Genomic DNA, 13,145 nt, shown 5'->3' with positions numbered 1-13,145 from the left:
ACTGGTGAGAGAGACTGCAGGAGAGGTGAGGGAATGGGGTCATTGTTGCAGGTTGTAGGCCGAGCAGAAGCGAGGAGCTTGGAGACTTCTTCTTCTGAAACAGGCTTGAAGATGTCTAGTGAGCTTGAGGTGCGGCAGAGAAGGGGATCCAGGCACTGAGGAGATTGCGCTGAGATATTCTAATGGATGAGGTTGATTTTTTCTAAGAAATAAGTGGCCAGATCCTCACCGCTGAGGTTGGTGATGGGGGCCTGCACTTTAGGTTTCAGGAGGGAGTTTAAGGTTTCAAAAAGTCGTTTTGGGTTGTTGAATAGTGAGGTGATGAGGGTGGTGAAGTAGGATTGTTTGGCCAGATAAAGGGCAGAGTTGTAGGTTTTGAGCATAAACTTATAGTGGATGAAGTCTTCTGCTAAGAGAGATTTTCTCCACTGCCGCTCTGCACACCTTGAGCAACGCTGCAGGAAGCGTGTTTGCATAGTGTGCCAGGGCTGCTGTTGTCTGTGTCATGTCTTTCTGCGTGTAGAAGGTGCTACTTCATCTAGGGCATTCTTCAGTGTATTATTGAAGTGTGACAATGCTAAGTCTGGACAGGAGAGGGAGGAGATGGGGGCTAGAGATGTGTGGAGATTGTCCATAAGCTGCTGGGTATTAATGGTACGTGTAGTCCGATAAGTGTGGTAAGTGGGGGTGTCCCGGGTGAGGAGACAATTCTTGACAGAGAAGGAAAGAAGGTTGTGGTCTGAGAGCAGGAGAGGGGAGTTCGTAAAATCGTGCAGCAAGCTGGGACGGGAGAAGACCAGGTCCAGAGTATTCCCATCCTCATGCGTAGGAGAATTAGTAAACTGTGAGAGGCCGAATGAAGAAGTTAGAGAAAGAAGTTGAGCGGCAGATTGGGAGGGGGTATCATTGATGGGGATGTTAAAGTCTCCCATAATGAGGGCGGGGATGTCACAGGATAGAAAGTGAGTAATCCAGGTGGCAAAGTGGTCTAGAAACTGGCGGGAGGAGCCTGGAGGGCGATAAATAACCGCCACTCGCAAGGAGAAGGGCTGAAAGAGTCTAACGGCGTGGACTTCAAAGGAAGGAAATGTGAGTAAGGGAACTGGGGGGATGACCTGGAAAGCACATTGTGATGAGAGGAGCAAACCAACACCTCCACCCTGTCTGTTCTCAGGTCTGGTGGTATGTGAAAATTTCAGCCCACCAAACGAGAGAGCGGCAGCGGCGGTGGTGTCTGAGTCCTGGATCCAGGTTTCTGTAATAGCCAGAAGGTTAAGGGAATTAGAGAGGAAAAGATCATGGATGTAAGTTAGTTTGTTGCACACAGACCGTGCATTCCAGAGAGCACAGTGGAAAGCGATAGGAGAAGGCATGCACTGAATGTTAATAAGATTAGCAGGGTTTCTATATGCAGCTGGAGGAGAGTAATGTATGCTGGTGGAGGGTGGCCCAGGGTTCGGGGAGATGTCACCTGCAACTAGTAGAAGGAGAAAAAACAGAAAGAGCAGGTGGTGGGATGATTTGTATGAGCGTTTTGAGTGCTGCATGGCGGTAGTGGCTGGTTTGGAGTGGGTAAGAAATGTCAGTAGGGTCTCAGAGTTATACATGGGAGAGGGGAGTAGGGAGGGGTGGATATAGAGAGATGGCCCAGAATGTGTTAAAGGGCGGGCGAGTTGTGAGAAAGCAGAAGTAAAAACAAATAAGAAGCAGATAGATATGATTAATGCAAAATGTAGTATGACTGACCAAAAAGCATGATTGTTTATAGAACTTATGCACCTTACCTGTCTCCTGCCCTGTCTAACTGCGAAGCACTTTAAACTGTTGCACTTAAAATCTGTTGCTCACGCGTCCTATCCCAGACAAACTAAATGTATATGAATGGAGTGACTGCTAGCATCAGGAACCAAATGGCCACAATCAGCAATCAATCAATTAGCATAAGGCCAGAGCAGGCATTACTATGCATGGTAAACAACCAATGCTGAGGAAGGCCATAAAGCAGTTGGACAAAAGAAGAAAAAAAAAAGATAGCTTTGAACACTTAAATCAGAAAAAAAACCAAAAAAAGAAAACAACACAGGAGTGATGGATAAAATACCATTCGCAAAGTCTTGCTAGATATGATTCAGTTCACACTTGCAGTCAGCACACAAATGGATGGATGGATAAAATAAGGTCATGAAGGGGTTACAGCATATTAAGTAATCTAATGTTTATTATTGCTTTAACCCCTTAGTGACAGAGCCAATTTGGTACTTAATGACCGAGCCAATTTTTACAATTCTGACCAGTGTCACTTTATGAGGTTATAACTCTGGAACGCTTTATCGGATCCCGCTGATTCTGAGATTGTTTTTTCGTGACATGTTGTACTTCAAGTTAGTGGTAACATTTCTTCGATATTAGTTGCGATTATTTATGAAAAAAATGGAAATATGGCGAAAATTTTTAAAATTTTGCAATTTTCAAAATTTGTATTTTTATGCCCTTAAATCAGAGAGATATGTCACAAAAAATAGTTAATAAATAACATTTCTCACATGTCTACTTTACATCAGCACAATTTTGGAAACAATTTTTTTTTTTGTTAGGGAGTTATAAGGGTTAAAAGTTGACCAGCAATTTCTCATTTTTACAACACCATGTTTTTTTTAGGGACCACATCACCTTTGAAGTGATTTTGAGGGGTCTATATGATAGAAAATAACCAAGTGTGACACCATTCTAAAAACTACACCCCTCAAGCTGCTCAAAACCACATTCAAGAAGTTTATTAACCCTTTACGTACTTCACAGGAACTAAAACAATGTGGAAGAAAAAAATGAACATTTTACTTTTTTTTGCAAACATTTTACTTCAGAACCATTTTTTTTAATTTTCACAAGTGTAAAAACAGAAATTTAACCACAAATTTTGTTGAGCAATTTTTCCTGAGTACGCAGATACCCCATATGTGGAGGTAAACCACTGTTTGGGCGCACCGCAGAGCTTGGAAGTGAAGGAGCACCGTTTGACTGTTTCAATGCAGAATTGGCTGGAATTGAGATCGGACGCCATGTCGCGTTTGGAGAGCCCCTAATGTGCCTAAACAGTGGAAACCCCCCACAAGTGACACCATTTTGGAAACTAGACCCCCCAAGGAACTTATCTAGATGTGTGGTGAGCACTTTGAACCCCCAAGTGCTTCACAGAAGTTTATAACGTAGAGCCGTGAAAATAAAAAATCTCATTTTTTCTACAAAAATGATCTTTTTGCCCCCAAATTTTTATTTTCACAAGGGTAACAGGAGAAATTAGACCACAAAAGTTGTTGTGCAATTTCTCCTGAGTACGTCGATACCCCATATGTGGAGGTAAACCACTGTTTGGGCGCACCGCAGAGCTTGGAAGTGAAGGAGCACCGTTTGACTTTTTCAATGCAGAATTGGCTGGAATTGAGATCGGATGCCATGTCGCGTTTGGAGAGTCCCTGATGTGCCTAAACAGTGGAAACCCCCCACAAGTGATACCATTTTGGAAACTAGACCCCTTAAGGAACTTATCTAGATGTGTGGTGAGCACTTTGAACCCCCAAGTGCTTCACAGAAGTTTATAACGTAGAGCCGTGAAAATAAAAAAATCTCATTTTTTCTACAAAAATTATCTTTTTGCCCCCAAATTTTTATTTTCACAAGGGTAACAGGAGAAATTAGACCACAAAAGTTGTTGTGCAATTTCTCCTGAGTACGTCGATACCCCATATATGGGGGTAAACCACTGTTTGGGCGCACCGCAGAGCTTGGAAGTGAAGGAGTGTCGTTTTACTTTTTCAATGTAGAATTGGCTGGAATTGAGATCGGACGCCATGTCACGTTTGGAGAGCCGCTGATGTGCCTAAACAGTAGAGACCCCCCAGATATGACACCATTTTGGAAACTAGACCCCTTAAGGAACTTATCTAGATGTGTGGTGAGCACTTTAAACCCCCAGGTGCTTCACAGAAGTTTATAACGTAGAGCCGTGAAAATAAAAAAATCGCATTTTTTCTACAAAAATGATCTTTTTGCCTCCAAATTTTTATTTTACCAAGGGTAACAGGAGAAAATGGACCCCAGAAGCTGTTGTACAATTTGTCTTGAGTACGCCGACACCCCATATGTGGGGGTAAACCACTGTTTGGGCGCATGGCTGAGCTCGGAAGCAAAGGAGCGCCATTTGACTTTTCAATGCAAAATTGACTGGAATTGAGATCGGACGCCATGTCGCGTTTGGAGAGCCCCTGATGTGCCTAAACAGCAGAAACCCCCCAAAAGTGACCCCATTTTGGAAACTAGACCCCCCATGGAACTTATCTAGATGTGTAGTGAGAACTTTGAATGCCCAAGTGCATCACAGAAGTTTATAATGCAGAGTCGTGAAAATAAAAAATATATATTTTTTAACAATAAAGATTTTTTAGCCCCCAAGTTTTTATTTTCACAAGGGTAACAAGAGAAATTGGACCCCAAAAGTTGTTGTCCAATTTGTCCTGAGTATGCTGGTACCCCATATGTGGGGGTAAACCACTGTTTGGGCGCACGGCAGAGCTCGGAAGGGAAGGAGTGCCATTTTGGAATGCAGACTTTGATAGAATTGTCTGCGGGCATTATGTTGCCTTTGCAGACCCCTAATGTACCTAAACAGTAGAAACCCCCAACAAGTGACCCCATTTTGGAAAATAGACCCCCCAAGGAACTTATCTAGATATGTGGTGAGAACTTTGAATGCCCAAGTGCTTCACAGAAGTTTATAATGCAGAGTAGTGAAAATAAAAAATATTTTTTTTCCCACAAAAAAGATTTTTTTAGCCCCCAAATTTTTATTTTCACAAGTGTAACAAGAGAAATTGGACCCCAAAAGTTGTTGTCCAATTTGTCCTGAGTATGCTGGTACCCCATATGTGGGGGTAAACCACTGTTTGGGCGCACGGCAGAGCTCGGAAGGGAAGGAGTGCCATTTTGGAATGCAGACTTTGATAGAATTGTCTGAGGGCATTATGTTGCCTTTGCAGACCCCTAATGTACCTAAACAGTAGAAACCCCCAACAAGTGACCCCATTTTGGAAAATAGACCCCCCAAGGAACTTATCTAGATATGTGGTGAGAACTTTGAATGCCCAAGTGCTTCACAGAAGTTTATAATGCAGAGTAGTGAAAATAAAAAATATTTTTTTTCCCACAAAAAAGATTTTTTAGCCCCAAAATTTTTATTTTCACAAGGGTAACAAGAGAAATTGGACCCCAAAAGTTGTTGTCCAATTTGTCCTGAGTATGCTGGTACCCCATATGTGGGGGTAAACCACTGTTTGGGCGCACGGCAGAGCTCGGAAGGGAAGGAGCGCCATTTTGGAATGCAGACTTTGATAGAATTGTCTGCGGGCGTTATGTTGCGTTTGCAGACCCCTAATGTACCTAAACAGTAGAAACCCCCAACAAGTGACCCCATTTTGGAAAATAGACCCCCCAAGGAACTTATCTAGATATGTGGTGAGAACTTTGAATGCCCAAGTGCTTCACAGAAGTTTATAATGCAGAGTAGTGAAAATAAAAAATATTTTTTTTCCCACAAAAAAGATTTTTTTAGCCCCCAAATTTTTATTTTCACAAGGGTAACAAGAGAAATTGGACCCCAAAAGTTGTTGTCCAATTTGTCCTGAGTATGCTGGTACCCCATATGTGGGGGTAAACCACTGTTTGGGCGCACGGCAGAGCTCGGAAGGGAAGGAGCGCCATTTTGGAATGCAGACTTTGATAGAATTGTCTGCGGGCGTTATGTTGCGTTTGCAGACCCCTAATGTACCTAAACAGTAGAAACCCCCACACGTGACCAAATTTTGGAAACTAGACCCCCTAAGGAACTTATCTAGATATGTGGTGAGAACTTTGAAAGCTCAAGTGCTTCACAGAAATTTATAATGCAGAGTAGTGAAAATAAAAAAATATATTTTTTTCCAACAAAAAAGATTTTTAGCCCCCAAGTTTTTATTTTCACAAGGGTAACAGGAGAAATTGGACCCCAAAAGTTGTTGTCCAATTTATCCCGAGTACGCTGATGCCCCATATGTGGGGGTAAACCACTGTTTGGGCGCACGGCAGAGCTCAGAAGGGAGGGAGTACCATTTGACTTTTTTAGCGCAAAATTGGCTGTCGTGTTTGGAGACCCCCTGATGTACCTAAACAGTGGAAACCCCCCAATTCTAACTCCAACCCTAACCCCAACACACCCCTAACCCTAATCTCAACCCGATCCATAATCCTAATCACAACCCTAACGATAATCACAACCCTAACCCCAAAACAGCCCTAATCTCAACCCTAACCATAACCCTAAACAAAACCCTAAATCCAACACACCCCTAACCCTAATCCCAACCCTAACCCTAATCCCAACCCTAATCCCAAACGTAACACTAATCCCAACCCTAATCCAAACCCTAACCCTAATCCCAACTCTAACCCTAACTTTAGCCCCAACCCTAACTTTAGCCCCAACCCTAACCATAACTTTAGCCCCCGTCGTCACAAAAAAAGTTCAATGTAACCTTTTTTTTGTACGTCGCGTCCGCCATTTCCGCGGATGCGTGGCTGTAACTCTGCCCCCTCCTCCCCAGGACATAGACTGGGCAGCGGATGCGTTGAAAAACTGCATCCGCTGCCCACGTTGTGCACAATTTTCACAACGTGCGTCGGTACATCGGGCCGACGCATTGCGACCGCCCCGTACTGACGCAAGTGTGAAAGAAGCCTAAGGCTACTTTCACACTAGCGTCGTACTCGGCCCATCGCAGTGTGTCGGGCCGACGTACCGACGCTAGCGTTGTAAGCGCCGCACAACGGGTGCAGCGGATGCTGTTTTTTCAACGCATCCGCTGCCCCATTGTGAGGTGCGGGGAGGCGGGGGTGGAGTTCCGGCCACGCATGCGCGGTCGGAAATGGCGGACACGTCGCACAAAAAAGTTACATGTAGTTTTTTTTGCGTCGACGGTCCGCCGAAGCACGACGCATCCGTTGCACGACGGATGCGACATGTGGCAATCCGTCGCAATGCGTCGCTAATGCAAGCCAATGGAGAAAAAAACGCATCCTGCAAGCACTTTTGCAGGATGCGTTTTTTCTCCAACGACGCATTGCGACGGAAGCCAAAAAACGCTAGTGTGAAAGTAGCCTAACCCTAACCCTAGCCCTAATCCTAACCCTAAATTTAGCCCCAACCCTAACCCTAACTCTAACCCTAACCCTAACCCTAACCCTAACCCTAACTCTAACCCTAACCCTAACCCTAACTCTAACCCTAACCCTAACCCTAACCCTAATTTTAGCCCCAACTTGTCTTCTCCTGCCGGCCGGCAGATGGCAGCAGATGGCGGGCGCACTGCGCATGCGCCCGCCATGATGAAAAAGCCGGCTGGCAGGAGAAGACAGAAGAGGACCCAGGGACCCCGGGCGAGTATGATAGGGTCCCCGAATCCCCCTATTTCTCTGTCCTCTGATGTGCGATCACATCAGAGGACAGAGAAATAACTGATCGCTTTTTTTTTTTTTTTTTTTTTTTTTGCGGTCGCCGGTAAACTGTTAATTACCGGCGATCGCAAAGCAGGGGTCGGTGCAAACCGACCCCGATCATGTTCTTTGGGGTCTCGGCTACCCCCGGCAGCCGAGACCCCAAAGAACATCCGGGTGCCGGGCGGCGGGCGCACTGCGCGTGCGCCCGCCATTTTTTCCCGGAAAAAAGATGGCGGCGCCCATGGGGAGACACGAGGAGCACCGGGGGAGGTAGGTAAGTATTGGGGAGCTATTGGGGGCCATCGGGGACCACATTTCTCTGTCCTCCGATGTGCGATCACATAGGAGGACAGAGAAATTAAACGGCAAATCGCGTTTTTTTTTTTTTTGTTGCGACCGCGGGTAAACGGTTAATTACCGGCGATCGCAACTCGGGGGTCGGTAAAAACCCCCCGAATCATGTTCTCTGGGGTCTCGGCTACCCTCGGCAACCGAGACCCCAGAGAAAATCCGACTCTGGGGGGCGCTATTCACTTTTTCCACAGCGCCGTTAATTAACGGCGCTGTGGATTAAGTACCCTTAGCGGCCGCCGTTAAAAGGCGTATCGGCGGTCGTTAAGGGGTTAAGAGACATCAAACATTTTTTAATCAATCAAAACATTTTTAATGCAGGATTGGAGGGAGAGGCGGGCATTATATGCAGTATTTTTTTAATCCTTCCCCAGCGTAAAATGCAGCAAGATGTCGGCATCCATTGTGCTTAATTTAAGAGTTTAGATTCCCAAGAAATGTTACATCATTGGGATTGGTCAATGTTTTTAAACACACACACACACACACATATATATATATATATATATATATATATATATATATATATATATATATATATATATATAGATTAATTTTGGGACAAATTTCCTGACATTCTCTGGTCCATGCAAATTCAAACAATTTGGAGTTTGAATCCCAATGAACAAAAAGAAAGAGTACCTGATGACAAAGACAGCAGCTACAAGAGAGTGGGCTAATTACATCAGGTGCGGCCATGGGGAATACCCCATAATGCCTTGCAGCTTTTACAGCACATGTGTATACCACAGTGTTAGGGCTGGCAGAATGCACCAATTAATATTAAGGGAGATATGAGGTGCGTTCCCAGCCCAGGGTCCACCATGCAGAGATGGAACCTGCTGCTAAGTAATGGCGGAAAAAGATGGCGGATGAACGCTTGTGCACACGTGGGTCAGACTTCATCCAGTGTGAATGGAAGAGAACTCTGTTGCTTCACAGAGTCACTAAAGGTATGCTGTGCCCTGTTAGCAGTCACAGGGTGGAGTCAGTAGATGCTGGTGTGATCCCTATGATTCACCCCCACTATACTAGTGATTGGACTCACTCTGACCCTCCGTGGCTTTTGAGCCCGTGCCTGAGTTAAATGCTGAGTCCAAGCGGGAATTCCCTACCTACACTGACCATTGGAAAAACGCGGCTGTGCCGCCTAGCTATGGTGCTGACGGTTTACTCCACTCACCCTAATACCCAAACAGCAACCAAAGGGAGGGGGATCATTGAGGAGCTTTCACCAGTCTCATGCACACAGCACTCGCACACCTAGTCAGGTTTATACTATAGCATGGCCGAGCAGCCATGCGAGCCTTTGATAGATGTAGCCTTCTGGGACCTTCCTAGTGGTCCAATCAGAGCCGCTACAGGACCTGAGCATGTGTTCTCTGACCTCCAATGAGAAGTCGTCCCATGGGCATGCTCACAAGATGAAAAGCAGGACTTGGTCCCTGGAACGTCTGCTTGCCGCTGATCAATGCTGGTCACAAAGGCTGAACCTGGGATGGCAACTGTAACCAGATGCACAGTATCAGTTTGAGCCAGACACTGGAACCAAGGTCTCTGCTGAGTAGACTCCACTGCGGCTGGGGAAGAATGGGAGACCACAAAGGACATGGTTCGAGATTACCCCTGTGCAGCGGCGGGAACTCGACACCTAACACACAGTCCATCAAGATAATCACAGTCACCATGAATGATGATGCCCGTGCAAGTATCACCAATTTAGGATTTTACAGGCTAGGCATAGGAAGTCAATGCATATAGCTCGTTACATATAGGAATAGAAAAATGTCTTAACTGACTGTGGCATACTTCTGCAGTGCTGAAGCACATTGAAAATGGGACTGGTGGCCTCAGTATCCTTAAATAATCCGAATATTCAAGTGGTAGGGTGGTGCTGTCCCATTATAGTCAGTATGACAGGGAACTGATTGATCTTTGACACACAACACCTTAACAACATAATTTTTTCATATACTGCAATTTGGTATGTGCAATAAACTGCCTAGGAATGGTTGTTCCATCTGTGAACCCACATCTAAAGTTTAATAAGGAAAGGAATAGTGGACACTAAGGAGAAGGAAATGAAATCAATGAGATAGCTGGATAGATAGATAGATAGATAGATAGATAGATAGATAGATAGATAGATAGATAGATACAGATAGATATTGAAACAGAGGATTGTGACACAGCACTATGTAATAACTACTCACAATGGGTGCTAGGGCTTCAGGCAAATGTCCAATTTGTTCCATAATATAAGTCATACAGAAGGAAGCACTTTCGGTTCATAGAATCTTTCTCATGCCTTGAGAAAGGTTCTATGAACCGAAACATTGCCATTTGGGCTCAATAAAGTCATAGTCAGACAGACAGACAGACAGACAGACAGACAGATAGACAGATAGATAGATAGATAGATAGACAGATAGACAGATAGATAGATAGATAGATAGATAGATAGATAGATAGATAGATAGATAGATAGATAGATAGATAGATACTTTTTACTATATTATATATTGGTTCCCTGTATATTGAGTACATTTTTCAGTTGATGTTGCTCTATTATACCTAGACTATTGCAATGATTAACTTTCATTCAATGGCGTGGAATGCTGACTACTTTCCTGATGCTCAACTGTACAAACCTGAAAGATGGATGAAACCAAGATCCACAGTAAATCCATTTGCAAGTACACCTTTTGGTATTGGAAAAAGAATGTGCATAGGACGACGGCTGGCAGAATTACAACTTCAGCTGACTCTTTGCTGGGTAACATGATTTTTTATTCTTTTCTTTTTAGTACTACATTATTGTTTTCAAATACAGGACAATTAAAATATAGGAAATAACCAAATATTTTTTTAAGGAAATTATGGTTTTGAAGCAATTACTAATATGTAAATATTACAGTTTGTGAAGACCACTCTTTACAGACTGCTCAGCATTTCTGTTCTCAAAATGGTAGATGATGGCAAGTAATGTGACCAGATCTGTCAATCAGTATTTGAAAGCAAGCTTTCCCAAACGCAGTGGTTTTCAACTGCAGAAGACTGATGGATAGATCAGGTCATTTGAATCTCCATCAGCAGTCATTATGGGAATATCAGAGGAAATTGGTCCTACTGTACACCTGTATAACTTACAGTATATTGGTTTGGAGAAGATGCTTAAAACCTACAAAGAGACGTAAATGTGAAAGCTGAAAAGATGCCCAGAAAAAGCCGGCACATTTTTTTGGATGATTGTCAGTGTTTTTGCATGAAAAAATGCTAGTGTATTATGCATTATTTAATGAAGTTAACAAAATGTCTGCAAAATCTATATATGTAAAAATGAGTGTATGTGTGTGTGTGTATATCGATGATGATGTCATAATGGTTAACATGGCGATGATGATATCATAAAGGTTACCTTGGCAAATATGATCTCATAATGGTTGCCATGGTGACGATTATGTGATGTCATAATGGTTGCCATGGTGACGATGATGTCATAAAAGAGTGTAATGGTGATGATTATGTCATATGTCTTAATGGTTGCCATGGTGACGATGATGTCATAATGGTTGCCATGGCGAAGATGATGTCATAATTGGTATATGGGCACAGAAGTATGGGATGGAGGATGTGTGATGGGTATATGTGCAAGGGACTATGAGATGGAGGATGTGTATGATGGGAATATGGGCATGGGACTATGGGATGGAAGATATGCATGATGGGAATATAGGCACAGGACTATGGGATGGATGATATGTACGATGGGTGTGTGATGGCTATATGGGCACAGGACTATGGGATGGAGGATATGTGATGGGTATATGGGCACGGGACAATGCTATGGAGGATGTGCATGATGGGTATATGAGCACAAGACTATGGGATGGAGGATCTGTATGATGGGTATATGGGCACGGGACTATGGGATGGAGGATAATCATTATAATTTTATATAACTAAACACATTTAGTTACTATGCCGGGGCAATGCCGGGCTCTTCAGCTAGTGATAGTATAAAGATGAAAAATGCTGAAAAAAATGTAAAGTTGTCTTATGATTAAAAAATGGACATTTTTAACTACTGGAAAAAGATACAGTGTGAGCAAACCCTATGAAAGCACTGTCATGGTCTTTGTCAAATGCAATTGTTGCTCAACTATTTGAAAATAATGGAAAAAACTAATAACACTACTAGATTATATAGGGATCTATAAATGTTCTACAATGTGAACAGCAGGTGAAGACTTGTTTTTCCTAACCCCTGTTCTTATTCCTACCTTTTCTCCAAACCCTTTTTTACACTGACTGGGTGAAAAAAAAGAGTTACATACTGTATTCTGCATTGTTTCTATCTATAAGGCAGTAAAAATTGCATTACCTTTCCAAACAGTAGGATCCAAGTGATGTTTCCCCTTGTGGAGAGTGACATGCCTGGTCTAGCATGCCAGAGAGGAGGCTTATAAGCCATGCTCAAAGAGGAAGAGGTCTAGAACTCTAGTGCCACCTATTAGAAGTAGCAAATCTAAAAGTCAATATCGACCCTTTAATGAGCCTCGCCACATGACTTAGAATAAAAGTCAAACAGTAATTGTTACCATGAAAGCTAACTAAAAAAAGCCATGTTCTTTGAACAACATCAGATAAAACATTTGTTAAATAGTAAGCTTCATTATTTACTGTGTTGTGAATACAAGAAATGACTACAAAGTCACTAGTTATCTATAGATACCTAAAAAAAATGTATTTCCATCATTTAAAAGGTTTATTTTTTTATCTCAGATTTTACAGAACTTTCATATAAGCACCACTGATGTGGAACCAGTGAAGGCCATTGCCTCAGGAACGATGATTCCTACACGGAAACTGCCTGTGGTTTTTAAGAAACGATATTGACCTGAGGATAACGTGCCTTTGTACTTGCTGATTGCTGCTGCTTAAAACATACTTTTTCAGCCCTGTGATCAGTGTAAGGCCGGGTGCCCACGATCTGGAACTAGCAGAGCTTTGGATGCAGTGCGTGTTCATTGAGTCCAAAGCACTGAATTCTATTGATTGCAGGTAAATCCACGTGTTCACTGAACTGTGCAGATTAACTGCATGCAATACAATACATTTTATGTGTGGAAAGAAGCGCCGCATGTCAGTCTCTGTGGATGATCCGCAGGCATCTCTGGATGCATAGTGGACATCTGATTTCATGAAATACCAACCACTATGCTGTCACAGCTGGCTGCATAAATAGGCAGAGTCAAACACGCAGCAGT

At 43.3% G+C, this 13,145-nt stretch overlaps 1 protein-coding gene across 1 annotated transcript in view; it reads left to right on the top strand.

The window, feature by feature from the left end:
• LOC143783287 (1,25-dihydroxyvitamin D(3) 24-hydroxylase, mitochondrial-like) overlaps positions 1-12,831 on the top strand; it is a 52,475-nt gene extending 39,644 nt beyond the window's left edge. The window contains exons 12-13 of the mRNA XM_077271694.1: positions 10,454-10,651; positions 12,661-12,831. Of these exons, the coding sequence (XP_077127809.1) occupies positions 10,454-10,651; positions 12,661-12,774 (312 nt within the window). The 3' untranslated portion in view covers positions 12,775-12,831. The remainder of the gene's footprint in view (positions 1-10,453; positions 10,652-12,660) is intronic.
• The last annotated feature ends 314 nt before the right edge of the window (positions 12,832-13,145 follow it).

This window comes from Ranitomeya variabilis, chromosome 6 (genome assembly GCF_051348905.1).
Source record: "Ranitomeya variabilis isolate aRanVar5 chromosome 6, aRanVar5.hap1, whole genome shotgun sequence".
In the NCBI taxonomy this organism is placed as follows: Eukaryota; Metazoa; Chordata; class Amphibia; order Anura; family Dendrobatidae; genus Ranitomeya; species Ranitomeya variabilis.
This window is presented reverse-complemented; position numbering and strand designations above follow the sequence as displayed.